The following is a 19,515-nucleotide window of genomic DNA, read 5'->3' on the forward strand; positions in this document are numbered from 1 at the left end:
GGATCCTTTGTAGCGGTGTTGTTCAAAGGTGTAATAGGTTTCTATCTCCACCTAAAGGAGGTTGAATAGTGAATTTGGGAATCCTTAAGGGGTAGCTTGAGGCGATGACGTAGGCAGTGGGGCCGAACCTCGTTAACATACTGAGTTTGCTTCTTTCTTACCCTTACTCTTTATATTTATTGTTATTTCATATTTTGTTTATATTTTATATTATATATTTGATTTATAACTGTTATTTTTTTTAATACAACTCAATTCACCCCGCCTCTTGTGTTAGTCATCTGGGCAACAATTGGTATCAGAGCTAAGAGCTCTATTATAAGACTAACTAGCTTTTAAGTTAAGATCTTATGGCTAATATTTCAGTTTCGTTTGGTGAAGGTCAATCTAGCAGTCGGCCTCCACTCTTTTGTGGAGATAATTACTCATTCTGGAAAGTTAGAATGAGAATATTCCTTCAGGTTCAAAGTCGAGAAATCTGGAAATGTATTGTAAATAGACCTTATATTCCAACAAAAGTGGTTGATGGAGTAAAGGTCAAAAAGGAAGAAGAAGAGTTTGATCGTGAAAACGATAGACTTTATACTTTGAATTTAACTGCTATGAATTTATTATTTAATGCTCTCAATGGAAATGAGTTTAATAGAATAATGACTTGTGCTACGGCAAAAGACATTTGGGATAACTTGGAAGTTACTTATGAAGGAATTTTGCAAGTCAAGGAATCAAAAATTTATATTCTTACTCATGAATATGAAATGTTTAAGATGAATGATGATGAATCTATTTCTAGTTTGCACACTCGTTTTACTAACATCATAAACAGCTTGACAGCTCTTGGCAAAGTTTATTCCAAGGTGGAGATAGTAAGAAAAATTCTCAACTCTCTACCAAAACGCTGGGAATCAAAAGTGACAGCGATTCTTGAAGCTAGAGACCTCAAGAAGCTCGAAGTCAATGAACTCATCGGGTCACTTATCATCCATGAGTACACATTGAAAAGAGGAGAAGAAGAAGGAAAGCCAAAGAAGAGTTTAGCACTTAAAGCTGTTCCTCATGAAAGTAAAAGTGATGAAGATGAGGAAAATGAAGATAAAGATGAAGAAGTTGTGATGATAACAAGAAGAATTCAGAGGTTCTTGAAGAAAAATAGAACTCATCCAAGGAAATCTTTCAAAAAGTTTTCCAAGAAAGATTCAAGTAAAAATGACACTTTAATTTGTTATAAATGCAATAAACCTGGTCATATCAAACCAGATTGTCCTCTGCTAAAGAAAGATTGAAACAAGGGCAAGAAAGCAATGAAAGCTACATGGGATGATGATTCAAATAGTTCAGATAGTGAAGCAAGCAATGGAAAATCAGCAAATCTTTGTCTTATGGCTAAAGATGACATTGAGGTAACAAATCTTGATAATATTGAAAATCCTTCATATGAAGAATTGCAAAATGTTTTAGAAGAGGTATATGAGGAATTTGAAAAATTGGGTATCAAGTATACTGCTTTGAAAAAGAAAAATTTTTCTTTAACAAACGAAATTGAAATTTTAAGAAAAGAAAGTATCATTTTGAAAAATGAAAATCTTGAATTAAATAAGAAGAAAACCGATTTAGAAAATATTGTTGAAAACTTTACGAATGGAAAAAGAAATTTTGAAAAACTTCTTGGTAGTCAAAGATGTGTTTTTGACAAGGCAGGTTTGGGATATATGCCAAAACAAAAATACAAACCTTATAAAAATTTCTTTGATAATCATTCTACATCAAAGACTAATATTCAAAATTCTTTTCATAAAAATAATTTTGTCAAAAAAGGATATTATTATAATCATTCAAGTTTTTCATATATGTCACATGCTATTTGCAATTTTTGTAATAGAAATGGTCATAATTATCATACTTGTCCTATTAGAAGAAATCATACAATGACTATTAGGGCCATATGGATACCTAAAAATCTTGTTTCTTCTAATACTAATAAATAAAGGACCCAAAGAACTTGGGTACTAAGAAAAATCATTTTAATTGTTTTTATAGGTATGCATGAAGTCTTCCACAAGCAAAAATAAATGGTTTTTAGATAGTGGATGTTCAAGACACATGACGGGAGACAAGACTACGTTCTTTGATCTTAGATCTAAAGAAGAAGGACACGTGACATTTGGAGACAACTCGAAAGGGAAGATCGTGGGAATAGGTAAAATTGGTAATGAATTTTCTCTCATAATTGAAGATGTTCTACTTGTTGAAGATCTAAAACATAATCTTTTGAGCATAAGTCAATTATGTGATAAAGGATTTACAGTTACTTTCAAAATGGATAAGTGCATTATTTTGAATGATCATGATTGTAATATTTGTTTTATTGCTTTTAGAAACAATAATGTTTATACAATTGATTTTGAAGAAATTACCTCACAAGATGCTATTTGCTTTTCAGTTCAAAATGAAACTAGTTGGTTATGACATAGAAGATTAGGTCATGCCAACATGGAACTTATTTCCAAACTTTCAAAAAATGATCTTGTGAGAGGTTTACCAAAAACATATTTTCTTAAAGACAAAATTTGTGATGCATGTCAATTTGGTAAACAAACAAAAACTTCTTTTAAAACTAAGAAACATATTTCCACTACTAGACCATTGCAACTGATACACATGGATCTTTTTGGACCAAATAGAGTTGCAAGTCTAGGAGGAAAATATTATGCATTTGTTATTGTTGATGATTTCTCTAGATATACTTGGGTCATCTTTCTTGCTCATAAAGATGAGGCACATAATGCCTTTACCAAGTTATGCAAGAGAATTCCAAATGAAAAGAGCTATACTATTTCAAGTATCCGAAGTGATAGGGGAAAAGAGTTTGTTAATAAAAATATTGAAACTTTGTGTGATGAAAACGCTTTTGTGCATAATTTTTCTGCTCCTCGAACTCCTCAACAAAATGGGGTAGTAGAGAGGAAAAATAGATCTTTTGAAGAGATGGCAAGAACAATGCTCAATGAGAACAACTTGCCTAGTTATTTTTGGGCCGAAGCGGTAAGTACTGCATGTTATGTTATAAATAGAGTTATGCTAAGGTCTAAGTTTGATAAAACCCCCTATGAGCTTTGGAATGAGAAAAAGCCCAACATTGGTTACTTTCATGTATTTGGATGCAAATGTTTTATTTTAAATGACAGGGATAATTTAGGCAAGTTTGATGCAAAATCTGATGAAAGTATCTTTCTCGGGTATTCTACTAATAGTAAAACTTATATAGTATTCAATAAAAAGACTTTGACTGTACAAGAATCTATGCATGTAGTATTTGATGAATCTAATTCTCCACTCTCCAAGAAATCTATTGATGAAGAAACAGGAGGTATAAATAACACAGAAAGTCTCAATCTCAACAAAGAGAAAACAATAGAGGAAGTTCAACATGGAGCCATCAGGAAAGATCATCAAAATTTAATACAAGATGCAACCAAACAGTGGAAATTTGTAAAAGATCATCTAGTGGAACAAATTTTGGGAGAACCTTCACAAGGTGTAAATACTCGATCATCTCTTAGAAATATTTGCAATGATACTGCTTTTCTATCTCAAATTGAACCCAAAAATATTGATGACGCACTTCTTGATGAATCTTGGATTCTAGCTATGCAAGAAGAGTCGAATCAATTTGAAAGAAATGATGTTTGGACACTTGTTCCTAGACCCAAAAATCATACTATTATTGGAACAAAATGGGTTTTTAGAAATAAGAAAGATGAGTCCAGAGTCATTACTAAAAATAAGGCTCGACTTGTAGCTCAAAGTTTTAATCAAGAAGAAGGAATCGATTATGATGAGACATATGCACCTGTCGCAAGATTAGAAGCTATTCGAATGCTACTTGCATATGCTTGTTATAAAGATTTCAAACTTTTTCAAATGGATGTTAAAAGTGCTTTCTTAAATGGTTTTATAAATGAAGAGGTATATGTTGAGCAACCTCCAGGTTTTGAAAATCATATTTCCCCAAATCATGTTTTCAAACTCACAAAAGCACTATATGGACTTAAACAAGCTCCTAGAGCTTGGTACGAGAGACTCAGTGGTTTCTTGATTGAAAAATGTTTTTCAAGAGGAAAAATCGACACAACTCTTTTCATTAAATATGAAAATGATGATATTCTTTTGATTCAGATTTATGTTGATGATATAATATTCGGTTCTACTAATGAAAATATGTGTCAAGTTTTTGCTAAGACTATGCAGGAAGAATTTGAGATGAGCATGATGGGAGAACTTACATTCTTTCTCGGATTACAAATTAAGCAAGCAAAAAGTGGGACATTCATCAATCAATCAAAATATATTAAGGAATTACTGAAGAAGTTTGGGATGGAAAATGCTGAGGAAATTGGAACACCAATGAGCCCATCAACTAAACTTGATAAAGATGAATCCGGTAAACCAGTTGATTCGAAGATATATCGAGGTATGATTGGTAACTTATTATATTTAACAGCCAGTAGACCAGATATTATGTTTAGTGTGTGCTTATGTGCACGCTATCGATCATCTCCAAAAGAATCACATTTAATTGCAGTTAAGCGCATTTTTAGATATCTTAGTGGTACAATTAACCTAGGGTTATTGACCGGTGCAAAACTGCAAGTGCACAGTATCGTAGTTTTATAGTAAAGTAATAAGTAGAGTATCGTCCTCAGGGATTGGTACCTTACTCTTGCCAAATACCAAAATTTTACTAATCTCAATTTTATCTAGAGGAATCGCTAAGGTTTTTGTAGTTGCACATAAACTTAGATCAACTCAAAGAGAAATAAGCAAAGAAAATAAAACTGACTTTCAAAGATCAAATTCAATGGGGAAGAAACCTTCTAGGAAATCGATTTCACCATAATTCTTCACTATGCTTTTCTCATCCAGCTAATTTAACTTAAACCTCTTTTGTCTATTAGCAAATCTCTAATTCATCCAAAGCCTCTTTCGATAGTCAATTGGAAGTGATTCTAGTTTATCAATTCACACAAGAGTATGCAAATTAAATAATCAAGAACGCAATAAGACCAATGATTTAATTACTACACAGGTTCATACAAGTCTTTCGATCTCTATACTTACCTATGCTGAAATGTCCAAGATCTACCCTATGATTCCCTCTTTCGATAGCAAATCACAAGATTAATAATCATCTAATCAATGGCCAGTTAATTAGAAGCATTAAACTCAGAATAAATCAGATAAACAAATAGAGAATTGCATTAAATTAGCATGGACAAACAAGCATAGTTCGGAATTAGGTTACATCGTTTTCCTAGAAAGAAGAAAATTTAGCTCATGCTAGAATTGGAATTCAACATAAACGAATTCACCATAATTGTTCTGAGAAGATGGGAAGAAGAAAATAAACACTGAAAAATCCTCCTTGCAGCCTCAACTGGTCGTCAAAAGCTCAAGGGAACGATTCAATGCCTTTCTCCCGTCCGTGCTCGTGTATGAATCCAACGTACGTGCAATAGATTGGAATTCCGTCTCCAAAACAAATGATTTGAATCCCTCTAGCTATGTTTTTCTCTCCCAAAGAGTGTTCTCCAGTCAAAAACCGCGGCTCTAGAGTGAAGAATGGCCTTTTATATGGTCCCACGGCGGAAAACCTAAAATCTGTCAAAATACGATGTTCGCTCGAGCGGGGTGTCGAGCGCGCGTCGAGCGTTCGACTCTGCCTGATTTCGCTCGAGCGTCCTATCGAGCGCACATCGAGCGTTCGACTCTGCCTGATTTCGCTCGAGCGGCCAATGTCTCCGCTCGAGCGATCTTCGTTTTTCAGCAACCTGCTCGAGCTCCCTGTCGAGCGGCAGTCGAGCGTTTGAATCTGCCTGAATTCGCTCGAGCGGCCAAGAGCCTCCGCTCGAGCGAACTTGTAAAATCTGCAATATGAAATTTTGCAAGCCATCAAATACCCCCAAACTTACAACTTTGTTTGTCCTCAAACAAAAAAGAAAAACAAATGATAGTTTAGGCAATATCAACTCGACCCCAAAGAGAAGTATCATCATTCACCAAACTTTTATGAATTTAGATTTCATCTCTAGTATCTTACTCTTTTAACATCAAAGATAGCAAGAAAATCAATCAAAAATTTTGCAATTTGTCAAGCAAGAGTTAGGCGTTTATTTCAACCTAAAGCTAAGACCTTGAGTGGGTGTGTGATATAGTCAATTTAACCTCAAACCACCTGCAAACTCAGATAAAAGTAGAACAACCAAAATCAGAAGAATTCTCTTAAAACTTAACCCCATAAGTCCAATTTTCAGAAATCCTCTCCACTAATGTAGTCAACACCAAAATCAAAGATCAAAAGGTCTTTATTAAGGTTGTAATGATAGGCCACAGGGTGAGGGTTAAGAAAGAACTGGATATGGGAAATTAAATCAAACTGGGAAAATACTTAGTGAAAAGAACATTAAAAGAGAAACTCACATGATTCAAATCATAGCTCTTTCTTGGCAATATGCTCATACTTGTGGCATTAAAATTGCTGTAATCACTGATGTAATACCAACACTTCCCTTAACAAAATTTGAGGTAATTCACATTCCGCTTGGCGACTTCTTTTTCTTTTCTTTTCTTTTTCTTTTTCCTCTTCTTCTCTCTTTTTTTTTTTTTTTTTTTCAATCACTTCCTTTCTTCTTCTTCTTTTTCTTTGATCAAATAGAGCAAACATAATACGTTTCATCATGAAACCAATTTTCTCTTTTAAATGTAACTCTCCACCAAAGTATTTTCTCAAACTATCAACGGTAGATTCATTGTTTTTCAGGCTTAGAGCGGGCATGGTTTATGTAGTTTAAAGAATCAATAAAGGCTCATGAAGGCTCAAGGGGGTTGACTATGGAAACACACCATGTAATGATGGCATGACATTTAGGACGGCTGGGAAAGCTTTTTGGTTATGCCAAAGAAATGCCTAGATCATTTCTCTAATATTTGGTCTCGACTAGGATTTCGCCTCAAGGACCCATCAACGGATTCTAGAGCAAAGCAAAATCGAACCTTCCTCTTTCAATTAATTCAACTTCTTCTCTTCATAAGCAAAATGGAATAAGAGAAAAACGACTATGTGCTCAATTGTGTTCAAGGTCAAAGATTTAAACCAAAGTACCCACAAAACTTCACTTGACATAAAAGAAATTTTTGAAAATTTTTCTCAAAACCATCTTCAATCACAAATTTCAGAGTCATAGAGAATTCAATCTTACTCCAATGCATTCTTGGTAAGAGACTCAAACAACCCATCAACAACCCAAGACTTAGAAAACAAGAGGATCAAATGATTATAGGAGTTTACACCCCCAAACTTAAACTAAGCAATGTCCTCATTGTGATGCAAAAGTAAAAAGGATTGAAGAAATAAAGGAACTTCCCTGGTTTCATGGTGAACCTTCCGAGGTTTAAAAATTTTCCAGCTCTTTATTCTTGCTAAATACCTGCATCAAAAATTAATTTATTAAAACTTAAATAAATAAAGATAATAAAATAAATGAAAGAGTAAAAGATAGATCTATGGGTTGCCTCCCATAAGCGCTTGTTTTAAAGTCTACAGCCAGACTTTTCAATCTTCATCAATCGGGATCTCTAAGAGGAATAAGAGTATAGTTCCTCTCCACTTCATTGCTAAGTGATGTATCCTGCTGCAAGGCTCGTTCTAGGTGATTGGCTGGTGCATCTTCTTTAAAGGGCTTTTCCACACCTTGCTTAATGACATCAACCCGGAAGCAAGTGCTTGGCTCTTCTGGAATTCTCATGGCTTGGTAAATTTTGAACAAAACCTCTTCCTTGTTCACTCTCAATGTTAACTCACCCTTTTGAACATCAATCAAAGCTCTTCCCGTAGCCAAGAATGGTCGCCCAAGAATTAGTGGGACTTCTTCATCTTCTTCCATGTCTAACACCACAAAATCAGCAGGGAAGATAAATTTATCCACTTTTACCAATACGTCTTCTATGATTCCACGTGGATACTTGATGGACCGATCCGCTAGTTGCAAAGAAATTGTTGTAGGCTTCATCTCTTCAAGTCCTAATTTCCTGCAAACAGAAAGTGGCATAAGATTAATGCTAGCACCAAGATCACATAAAACTTTATCAAAAAATGAATTTCCAATAGTGCAAGGCAAAGTGAAACTCCCCGGATCTTTCAATTTTTGAGGCAATTTCTTTTGAAGAATGGCACTGCATTCTTCAGAAAGCTTCACTGTTTCAAACTCTTCCAATCTTCTCTTCTTGGAAATGATGTCCTTCAGGAATTTGACATAATTTGGCATTTGTTCCAAGGCATCTGCAAAAGGAATATTAATGTGAATTTTCTTAAAAATATCCAAAAACTTAGAAAATTGCTTATCTAGTTTTTGCTTTTGAAAACGCTGAGGGTAAGGAAGTGGAGGAGCAAGAATAGGAGGATTGTCAGGAAATGAAATTGTAGGAGCAAAGTCGGTCTCCTCTAGTGTATCATTGACAATCTCCTCTTCTTCTACTTTATTCTTGCTTTGGCCAATGTTCACAGCTGTAGGGGTGGATTTGCTCTCCTTCAATGGTGACCTCTCTATTTCTTTTCCACTCCTAAGTGTGATGGCCTTGCATTGTTCCTTTGGATTCACTTCAGTGTTGCTGGGAAAAGCTCCTCTCTGTTGGGCATTGATGGTAGTGGCTAGTTGCCCAATTTGCACTTCAATATTCTTTATAGCGGCTCCCATATTGCTACAATGAGTCTCAATGTTGTCCAACCGTGAATCAGTCTTTTTAAACCTTGCATTGGTCTCTTGAACAAAGGAAACCATGGCATCCTCAAGTGACATCTTCCTCTCGCTTGGTTGGCTATCAAATCCGGGAGGATGTTGAGGTTGCAACACATTCTTGGTATTTCCATATGACAAATTCTCATGATTTCTAAGCCCTGGATGATAGTAATTTGGCATAGGATTACCACGATAGTTGTAGTTCCGATTGTTGACATATTGAACTTGTTCTTGACTCGCCTCATTGCTTGGAACTATCATGCTTGTGGATGCAACATATTCTGTACTTTGTGGTATCCTTTGAGTTGTCAAGGCTGAAATCTGATGAGATAGAGTAGCTACTTGAGCGGAAAGAGCTGCTATCGGCTCCAATTCATGAATTCCAGCTACCTTCTTAGCCAAAGTCCTCTCAGTTGGCCATTGATAGTTGTTTGAGGCCATTTCCTCCAAAAGTGCAGTAGCACCTTCAGCTGTCTTCGACATCAAAGTTCCACCAGAAGCAGCATCAACTATAGTTCGAGTTTGCCCATTTAACCCATTATAGAACATCTGAACTTGCAACCAATCTGGCAATCCATGTTGTGGGCAACGTCGAATCAAGTCCTTATACCTTTCCCATGCTTCATAGAGTGACTCAAAATCATTTTGCTTGAATTGGCCAATCTCACTCCTGAGTTGGGCTGTTTTGGCAGGAGGAAAGAATTTAGCAAGAAACCTCTCAGCCATGTCCTGCCAACTAACGATGCTTCCCGGTTGTAGAGATTGTAGCCAACCTCTAGCCTTGTCCCTCAAAGAGAAGGGAAACAATCTCAGTCTAATGGTGTCTTCAGTAACACCATTAATCTTCACAGTATCACAAATCTCCAAGAACATAGCCAGGTGAATATTGGGATCATCAAGTGGTGATCCACTGAATTGAGCCTGCTGCACCATGCTAATCAAAGCTGGTTTGAGCTCAAAGTTGTTGGCATTGATTGGCTGGCGCATTATGCTCGAGTAATTTCCATTCACAACTGGCCGTACATAGTCCTTCAAGGTGCGTGGTAGTACCTCACGATCTTCTTCAGCCATGACTAGTATCTTATTTCTTCTTAGTGATCTAAGAGTTCTTTCAATCTCCGGATCAACAGGAATAATGTCACGAGATCTAGTACGGCGCATCCAATGTCAAAAACACACCTGTAGAACAAATTAAAACAAAATTCTAAATTAAAACCAAGATTACTTTGTATCGATATTGACAAAAAGAATAAGAATAAACCAATCCCCGGCAACGGCGCCAAAAACTTGACCGGTGCAAAACTGCAAGTGCACAGTATCGTAGTTTTATAGTAAAGTAATAAGTAGAGTATCGTCCTCAGGGATTGGTACCTTACTCTTGCCAAATACCAAAATTTTACTAATCTCAATTTTATCTAGAGGAATCGCTAAGGTTTTTGTAGTTGCACATAAACTTAGATCAACTCAAAGAGAAATAAGCAAAGAAAATAAAACTGACTTTCAAAGATCAAATTCAATGGGGAAGAAACCTTCTAGGAAATCGATTTCACCATAATTCTTCACTATGCTTTTCTCATCCAGCTAATTTAACTTAAACCTCTTTTGTCTATTAGCAAATCTCTAATTCATCCAAAGCCTCTTTCGATAGTCAATTGGAAGTGATTCTAGTTTATCAATTCACACAAGAGTATGCAAATTAAATAATCAAGAACGCAATAAGACCAATGATTTAATTACTACACAGGTTCATACAAGTCTTTCGATCTCTATACTTACCTATGCTGAAATGTCCAAGATCTACCCTATGATTCCCTCTTTCGATAGCAAATCACAAGATTAATAATCATCTAATCAATGGCCAGTTAATTAGAAGCATTAAACTCAGAATAAATCAGATAAACAAATAGAGAATTGCATTAAATTAGCATGGACAAACAAGCATAGTTCGGAATTAGGTTACATCGTTTTCCTAGAAAGAAGAAAATTTAGCTCATGCTAGAATTGGAATTCAACATAAACGAATTCACCATAATTGTTCTGAGAAGATGGGAAGAAGAAAATAAACACTGAAAAATCCTCCTTGCAGCCTCAACTGGTCGTCAAAAGCTCAAGGGAACGATTCAACGCCTTTCTCCCGTCCATGCTCGTGTATGAATCCAACGTACGTGCAATAGATTGGAATTCCGTCTCCAAAACAAATGATTTGAATCCCTCTAGCTATGTTTTTCTCTCCCAAAGAGTGTTCTCCAGTCAAAAACCGCGGCTCTAGAGTGAAGAATGGCCTTTTATATGGTCCCACGGCGGAAAACCTAAAATCTGTCAAAATACGATGTTCGCTCGAGCGGGGTGTCGAGCGCGCGTCGAGCGTTCGACTCTGCCTGATTTCGCTCGAGCGTCCTATCGAGCGCACATCGAGCGTTCGACTCTGCCTGATTTCGCTCGAGCGGCCAATGTCTCCGCTCGAGCGATCTTCGTTTTTCAGCAACCTGCTCGAGCTCCCTGTCGAGCGGCAGTCGAGCGTTTGAATCTGCCTGAATTCGCTCGAGCGGCCAAGAGCCTCCGCTCGAGCGAACTTGTAAAATCTGCAATATGAAATTTTGCAAGCCATCAGTTATGGTACCCTAAGCACACATCTTTCGATCTAATCAGTTACACAGATGCAGATTATGCTGGCTGTAAAATAGATCGAAAAAGTACTAGTGGAGCATGTCATTTCTTAGGTCATGCACTAGTTTCCTGGTTTAGTAAAAAAATAAAATTCTGTTGCACTATCTACTACTGAGGTAGAATATGTTGCTGCGGGTAATTATTGTGCTCAAGTTCTCTACATGAAGCAACAACTTAAAGATTTTAAACTCATGTATAATCACATTCCAATCAAATGTGATAATACAAGTGTTATAAATCTTTCAAAGAACCCAATACAATATTCTAGAACTAAGCATATTGAAATAAGGTATCATTTTCTTCGAGATCATGTGCAAAAAGGCGATATAATATTAGAGTTCACAAACATACACGATCAGTTAGCAGATATTTTCACAAAACCTTTACCAGAAGATAGATTATGTATGATCAGAAGAGAAATAGGTATGATGCATGCTATGAATATCTCTTAAAAGATAGACCAGAGTCAATAAAAATAGAGATAGATTTTTTAAATACTTTTACATAAACTTGAGATTCTTAGCCTCATGTTTGAGACGCTCATTCTCTTCATACAATACCATGTCATTCTTATCCATGGGAACCGGCAAGCGGAATGAAGAATCTAATAAAGATTTCAACTGTTTATTCTTCTGCCGAATGATTCCTTCCCTTGTGTGAGACTCTTGAACAATTCGTTGAAGTACAACAATTTATTCTTTGAGCTTTTCAACTTCGTGATTTTTGGCTTGTAGCCGTTGAGAAAAAGCAACAATAGAGGAAGAGTAGCGAGTCCCAAGACTCACCAAGTCATAAATAGCATCAGAATCTGACTTATTAGTCAGATTATTATTTTCTTGCTGCAACATGACACCAATGGCAGCTGCAGAAAGGACAGGAGGTTGAGATGCAGAATGCCTCATGGATGGATCTAGAGAAATGTTAGAAGAATGAGCCATTGAGAAAAGAATAGAAGGCTTAAAACGAAAATGCTAAAGGAATGAGATGAGATGAAAACTTGATGCGGATTGGATGAACTTCAGGACTGATTTTATAGAGATAGCATAAAGAATAAGACAAACTATTGTCTCTTCAAATCTTATTTAGTCAAAAGAAATACAAGATATGCTGGACACACATTGTCAAAAGTTTTCTTACTAAGCCAGCGAGATTAACAGTAGATTGTTCCTATTTTTCTAGTAAACGATAAACCTCTGCTGTTATCTGCCGATGTTGACCTTGTATCTGAACCCTTTCTTGTTCCAGCTCCTCTATTCGTGGTTGCAGATCATGAGCATACCAATCTGCAAATTTTTTCAACTCTTGGTTTTCTTACTTTAGCCTTTTATTCTCACTATCCTTATTAGCAAGCTTTTGTCGTAACTCAGATATTTGCATGTTAAGATGATCAATCTCACTCACCCTCACCATTAACCTCCGAGACATGATCGTAACAGATGCAGCATATTGACTACTGAGCATTCTTGATTCTGCAATAATCTCAGAATCAGCCTTACTAGAAAAACGGTTCACTGCTCCTATCATGGTATTGACGGCCTCGAGAGAGAAGATTGATGATTGATGCGTCAACGATTCCTGATTCAAGTCTGGAACATTAGTGGAAGATAATTGCTCAGCCATTCTATCGTTGTGGAAAAACAGAACTCAGGTAAAGAAGCGATTATTTCTTTGGCATCCGATAGATGAAAATGATCATTTTTTATAGCAACTCAGAGCCTTCAATCACGTTTGTCAACAACATCAGGCGATTGTTTAAATCTCCAGCCGCACTAAATTTATAGAGTTAGGCCTCGAGACTTTGCAGCATTTGTCGGGTCACGGACGGCTCCTTTTTCAACTATCTACAGTGACTATTAAACGCATCATTTTCTTCAGTCCATTTACTTGCTGCCGATCCTTTTTAATGATGCCAAAATGGGGAGAAGTTTTAGACTAGAACATTAACATTGTTTAAATTGCTAAACTTATTATATATGTTTGGAATTATATTTATACTTTTGCTTGAAAAACTAACGCATATTTTCAGGGGGAGCTTAAATATTAATACAGGTTTCAAGTTCTATCAAATATTTGTCATCATCAAAAAGGGGGAGATTGTTGAACCCAAGATTTCAAGTTTTGTGTAATTATATATTTACACATAGATTTTGATGATAACAAATGAATTCAAAGAATAAAGAAGTCTCAAGCTCAAGTTGTCTACACAATAGAGTCAAGCACATCAAGGAAACAAGCATGAGCAAGAAGGGAACAAGTTCACATTAAAATTATAGAGTAATGTTATAAATCTCTTCAAAATTCGAGATTAGGATTAATGCTCAAAATTAATATTTTATCATAAAACATTAAAATACATTTTCTACATATGCATGAATATTTTTGAAAATTAAATTTGAAAATTTTGAAAGATGATTGATTGTCATCTTTTGCATGTGCATGCCTTGATTAAAGGGTTGAACTTTGAAAATATTAAAGATGATTGATTGTCATCTTTCACATGTGCATATTTTATTTGAATATTTTCAAAAATGATTGATGCTTTTTTAGACTTATACAAAAGGTAGATGATTTTGTTTGAAAATTTTAAAAAGTAAAGTGTGCTATTTTGTCATATATAAAAAGTAAAAGATTAGGTTTGAATTTTTTGAAAATGAAAGTTTGCTCATTTTGTCATATGCCAAAAGTAAAAGATTAGGTTTGATTTTTTTGAAAAAGTGAATGATTTTGTCTTTGACAATTGAAAAAGAAGAACCTTTTATTTGAATTTTTTGAAAAAGTGAATGATGTTGTCTTTGACATGTGAATCTTTTTAAATTTGAATATGAAGTCTCATATGCCTATAAATAGATCATTTGAGAGCTTTACATTTACAACACCAAGAGCATACAACATTCATTCAAAGTTTTCATTCTCTCTTCTCTAAGCATTGAGCCTTAGTCCTTGTTCATTTTGAGAGATATAGTTTGCGCTGTATTGTTCTTATTTCACTCATTGAGGAGTGTTTTCTGATAACTTACCCACTATCAGCTCTTGTATCAGAAAAAGGGTGTGTATAACCCTTGTGTGTAGAAAGTATTCTACACGGGGAATAGTTGAATCACCACGTGTAAGGTGATTGCAAGTGTAGAGGGTGTTCTACACGGATCCTTTGTAGCGGTGTTGTTCAAAGGTGTAATAGGTTTCTATCTCCACCTAAAAGAGGTTGAATAGTAAATTTGGGAATCCTAAAGGGGTAGCTTGAGGCGAGGACGTAGGCAGTGGGGCCGAACCTCGTTAACATACTGAGTTTGCTTCTTTCTTACCCTTACTCTTTATATTTATTGTTATTTCATATTTTGTTTATATTTTATATTATATATTTGATTTATAACTGTTATTTTTTTTAATACAACTCAATTCACTCCCCCTCTTGTGTTAGTCATCTGGGCAACACTACGTCCCCAGAAGAAATGAGCAAATAGATTTGTAGCATTTTGGTAGTCTGGGCAGAAGCATTTATAGCAGAGAACTGGTGAATAGTTAGGCTGGAGAGCACATGCTTAATTAGAGTCAACTTCCCTCAGGACAGCAAGCTGGACTACCATCCTGCCATTTTTTTTCTTCACCTTAGAGAGAGAGAGAGAGAGAGAGAGAGTTTTTATTTATTTTTGTCTTTTCTTTAATAGAAGCAGAGGTGGATATTACTCTTTTGGTTCAAATTTCTTTGAATTGATAATTGAAGAAAAGATTGGAAACCTTCAGAAGGCTTGGTCTACACTGCTCCAAAACCCTCGAGACGATCTATTTTTGTGAGTGGAATATATTGAGTCTAGAGCAGGGCCGGTCTTAGGGGAACAAGAGCGTGCTAATATGAGTATTTTTGGATCATGCCGATGGAAATAGGTTATATTGATAACACCTAAAAGACTTGGCAATAAATAAGCAGAGGTTCACTCGTTAAACGGAGTCTTTGGCAAACGTTACTGGGAAACCTATTGAAATCCAGCACTTCCGGCCAATCAGCATAAGCAATGTCATCCTCGCCAATAGATTGAAACAAATTTCAAAGCTGATTTCACCACTCCAAACAGCTTTTTTCCCAAACCCTACTATAGGAGAAAACTCATGAGATCCTTCATTATTTCAAGCAGCTAAAATTGACATGTCTAAGAGTATCATCTCTTCACTCGCATACTGCATCCTTATCAATGATGGAGCACCAAACGTTAACATCAAACCAACCCGAGAGTTGGCAAGAAGATATTAACACCACAAACACAGAAAGCACAATCACCTCCCATGATTCAAGCACTGCTAATCAAGACAGACTCCAGCCAACAGTCAAGCCTATTCTCGAAAGGTCCAGCTGTGCATGCATGATTTTCTCCTGACCTTCCTCTGTATTCCTTCTCTGTTTTATATTGTTTCCATAACAGTAGCACCTATGTACAGATCCATTCTAATGGGCAATATACACCATGTAATTCATGTATATAAGGAATACAATACCTTATCTCTATCTCAACGTGAGATAGCATTTCTCAAAAACTCTTTAGAAGATCTTCTTTCTCCATTCCCTTTTGTCCTAGGGACCGAGACTATTTTAAGAATGCTAGCTCAGAAGGAATAAACAGGTGAACATACTAAAATTTGGACAGACCCATGACTACCAAAGATTAAAAACTTCGTATCAAAAAACCCTTTAGTGACCAAGGTATCTGACTCTATCATCCCGGATACACCCCGATGGAATGGACCACTCCTTGAATCCACCTTTGAACCCTCTAGTATAACCAATCAATCTGGAAAGTTTTCTGTAAAGTATACATATCTCCTCACCCTCCAAAACTTTCGAGAAAATGCTCAACAAGTTCTATCTACCTCATGGAAAAAGAAGCTATGACAAACAAAGCTCCAGGATTGCCATAAGTTGTTTTATTGGAAAATTGCACGGAATGTACTCCCAACCAGAGGTAATTTAGAAAGGTATGCTGGACTCAATATCAATGACGCATCTTGCTCACTCTGTAATCAAGAAAAAGAAATAGTGGGAGATCTATTTCTCAAGTGCCTTTAACCAGAACCATATGGCGAGAACCGCTCCAAATTTTCACAGCTGAATATAAGTCAATGGATTCATATCTCTCCACAACAAGCACTCGGGTTACAGCACTCAGAAACTCATAGCTTTCAGCTAATGGCAGTAATAGCAATGAACAATTCATCATTAAATCATTCAAAGGGGGTAGTGTTAGCCATACAAACAACTAAACTTCATCGCCAGCATTTTAAGGCCTGAGAGGAAAAACAACTCCTCAAAAGTACTCATCTGCGATGGCACCCACCTCTAGAATGAACCCTCTCTATAACCTTTGATGTAGCCATAAGAGACACATTTTCAGTAGCCGTGGAAGTTTGTCGATCGGGGTTATCAAGGAAACATACACCATGCATGGACAGAAAGAAGTGAGCAAATTGACCAGTTGTTAATTGGTGAAACAAAAGCAGCTCTGCTGCTAACCATGAAAGTTAGTCTCCTCAAAACTCTTACTCTTTATACTTTGAAAGAGATTCTCTCTTGGTAGTTACTGCTATCTCCGAACCAATGCTCACAAGTAATTGGACGATCACACCTCTCATCAATGATGTACTCCACTACTTGCACTCGATCAACAAATGGCAAGTCCACAAAATTCACCGAGAAAATTGGTGTGCGCGCTCCCTAGTGCAATGGCCAGCGTCCAGACTTATCTTTCCGCTTAATCTTCTTCCTGAATGTATGCTAGACTTTGATAGCATGAGCAAAGACCCGTCTATTTAAAATATTTCATCTAATAATACAGCTTGCTTAGGGAGGGAGAGAGAGAGAGAGAGAGAGGTCCGGCATTGTCTAAGCCATCCCCATGATTGCATTCTATGGTACCTAAGCTGGATGGCTGTAACAAATATCAGTGGTTTGTATCGAAATTATATTGCAAGTGATTAAATCTAGTACCAATTCAAATTATTGTGGAGAGAGCTGGGCTCCCTAATTTACTATGTAAATAAATAATTCTCACTGGTTTGTTGATATTGAGCATTTTGTTAGAAGATTTAGGTTCTTTTACGGTACCTTGTTTTTCAGACTTTTTCTTGTCTTGTAACGGCCAAGGTACACACTTGTAATCACGATATTCCTCTGCTACATGTGAAAGCAATGAATTAAATTACGAGGTTCCATTATCTTTTTAAAAAAATAAAAAAATTTAAAATTAAAAATTAAAAAAAAAAAGGAGATAGAGAGAGAAAAGAAGAAGAAGAAGAAGAAAAGTAGCCGTTCAAATCTTGACACTTACAAATTCATTGAAATTTTACATGTACATGACTTTTCTAATTATGGAAGATGTTATTACAAGCTTCACACAGTAATTACAATGCCATTTGCAAACTCAAATCTGGGTTTTATTTTGCTTCTGAAAGTAACTAACTTTTTTATGGCTGCTTATGAGTAACTCGGAGCGATAGAGGGGGAAGACACAGGCACTGCAGCAGGAGCAAAAGCAGCTCTAGCAGGAGCAAAAGCGGGTCCAGCAGCAGCACCACCGCCACCACTTACACAGCAAGAGCAGTCGACAGGGCGCTCAAGCACAGCATCGCATTCCTTTTTGCTCCTCTGGAACGGTTTTTCCGGCAAACAATTACGACGATCATCAAACGTAAAGCCCGATCTTGATGTCAGATTCTGGCAAACTCCCGTCTCCTCACAGAAATAGTTATAAGAAAATGTGAAATTTGTCAAGCTTGGCAGAATACACACTCCGTCTGATACGATCCCAGTCAGCATGTTATGGCCAAGATTTAGTTGCTCCAAGTGGGATAAACCTGCCATGCTGTAAGGTATAGGACCGGTTATATTGTTGAAGCTCACATCCAACACCCTCAATTTGTAGAGAAATCCCAGCTCTTGTGGTAAGCACCCTGTCAAACTGGTGTTGATCAAAAGCAGCTCCTCCAAAGTATCTGCAAACTTGTATATAGTTGTTGGAATGCAGCCGCCGAAATTGTTGTTAGCAAATACCACCACAGAGGCCGTGCTTAAACCTAAATTTTGTGGAATGGTATTACTGAAGCGGTTGTTATTAACAAGTATCGCGTCAAGTTTTTTGTTGAAAAGTTGAGGAGGCAGTGATCCTTCAAATTCGTTGTAGCGGATGTCGAGGAAGTATAGTGTGGGAAGAGAGAGCACAACCATAGGAAAAGGCCCTACAAATCTGTTGTTACTAATATCAAGCTCATAGAGAAGCGTTAAGTTGGCCAAAGTTTCAGGAAGGATGCCACAGAAGCGGTTGCTATTCAGATGGATAAGTGCAAGGTCAGAGAGAAGACCTATTTCATTGGGGAGGAAACCAGCTATGTCTGCAAAGTTGAAGTCAATGCCGGCAACAACTCGGATTTTGGGATCATCAGGAGCTGGTGCACAGAACACACCTTTGTAGGTGCATACAGAAGGGCCAACCCAGTTGGTGGTGAAGTTGTTTGGGTCAGAGTAGATTACACGTTTCCATGCCTGGAAGGCAATATAGGCTTGGTGGAGTCTCTGATTTGATGAGGAGTGGCTGCGGAGTTCGTGGTGGCGGTTGTGAGCGGCAAAGTGGCCATGTTTTGCTGCCAGCTTGTTGAACGAGAAAGATATGTGCAGGAGTAAGAGAAGTAAGGCACGAGTGGGTAAGGAAGAAACCAGAGATGAAGCCATTGGCATTGTGGGTATATGGTAATGAGCTTGTCTGTTTAAGTAGAAGCTCTTTCCCTTTCAATTGAAATGCTCAATTCTCCTTCATAATCATGAACCAGTTGTCCATTTCAAATTGAAACAATAATTTTTCAACTATGAAGACACCCAAACAAATTGTTACAACGACCATTTACAGCGACAGTTAACTGCTATCGAAGGCCCTGAACAAATCTTTTCTTTCCTAGGAGCCAGCCACCCTTGTAGTTTACGTTGGCCCTTGAAGGAAACGAAATCATTGTGATTAAAAAGGGCAAAAAATGAGGTAACAGTATCCATGGAAAGATGACTATTAAGAGATTTCTTGCA

At 36.8% G+C, this 19,515-nt stretch overlaps 1 protein-coding gene and 1 non-coding gene across 2 annotated transcripts; one reads left to right on the plus strand and one right to left on the minus strand.

The window, feature by feature from the left end:
* The first annotated feature begins 9,363 nt into the window (after positions 1-9,363).
* LOC122305978 lies at positions 9,364-9,470 on the plus strand. Its single transcript, XR_006241401.1, has one exon. It is a non-coding gene; the product is annotated as a small nucleolar RNA R71 (small nucleolar RNA).
* An 8,278-nt stretch (positions 9,471-17,748) lies between these two features.
* Positions 17,749-19,276, minus strand: LOC122304014 (pollen-specific leucine-rich repeat extensin-like protein 1). The gene has a single exon (XM_043116031.1). It carries the CDS (start codon positions 19,174-19,176, stop codon positions 17,920-17,922), a length of 1,257 nt encoding a protein of 418 aa, XP_042971965.1. The 5' UTR covers positions 19,177-19,276; the 3' UTR covers positions 17,749-17,919.
* Between the last annotated feature and the right edge of the window lie 239 nt (positions 19,277-19,515).

Source organism: Carya illinoinensis, chromosome 3 (genome assembly GCF_018687715.1).
Source record: "Carya illinoinensis cultivar Pawnee chromosome 3, C.illinoinensisPawnee_v1, whole genome shotgun sequence".
NCBI lineage: Eukaryota > Viridiplantae > Streptophyta > Magnoliopsida > Fagales > Juglandaceae > Carya > Carya illinoinensis.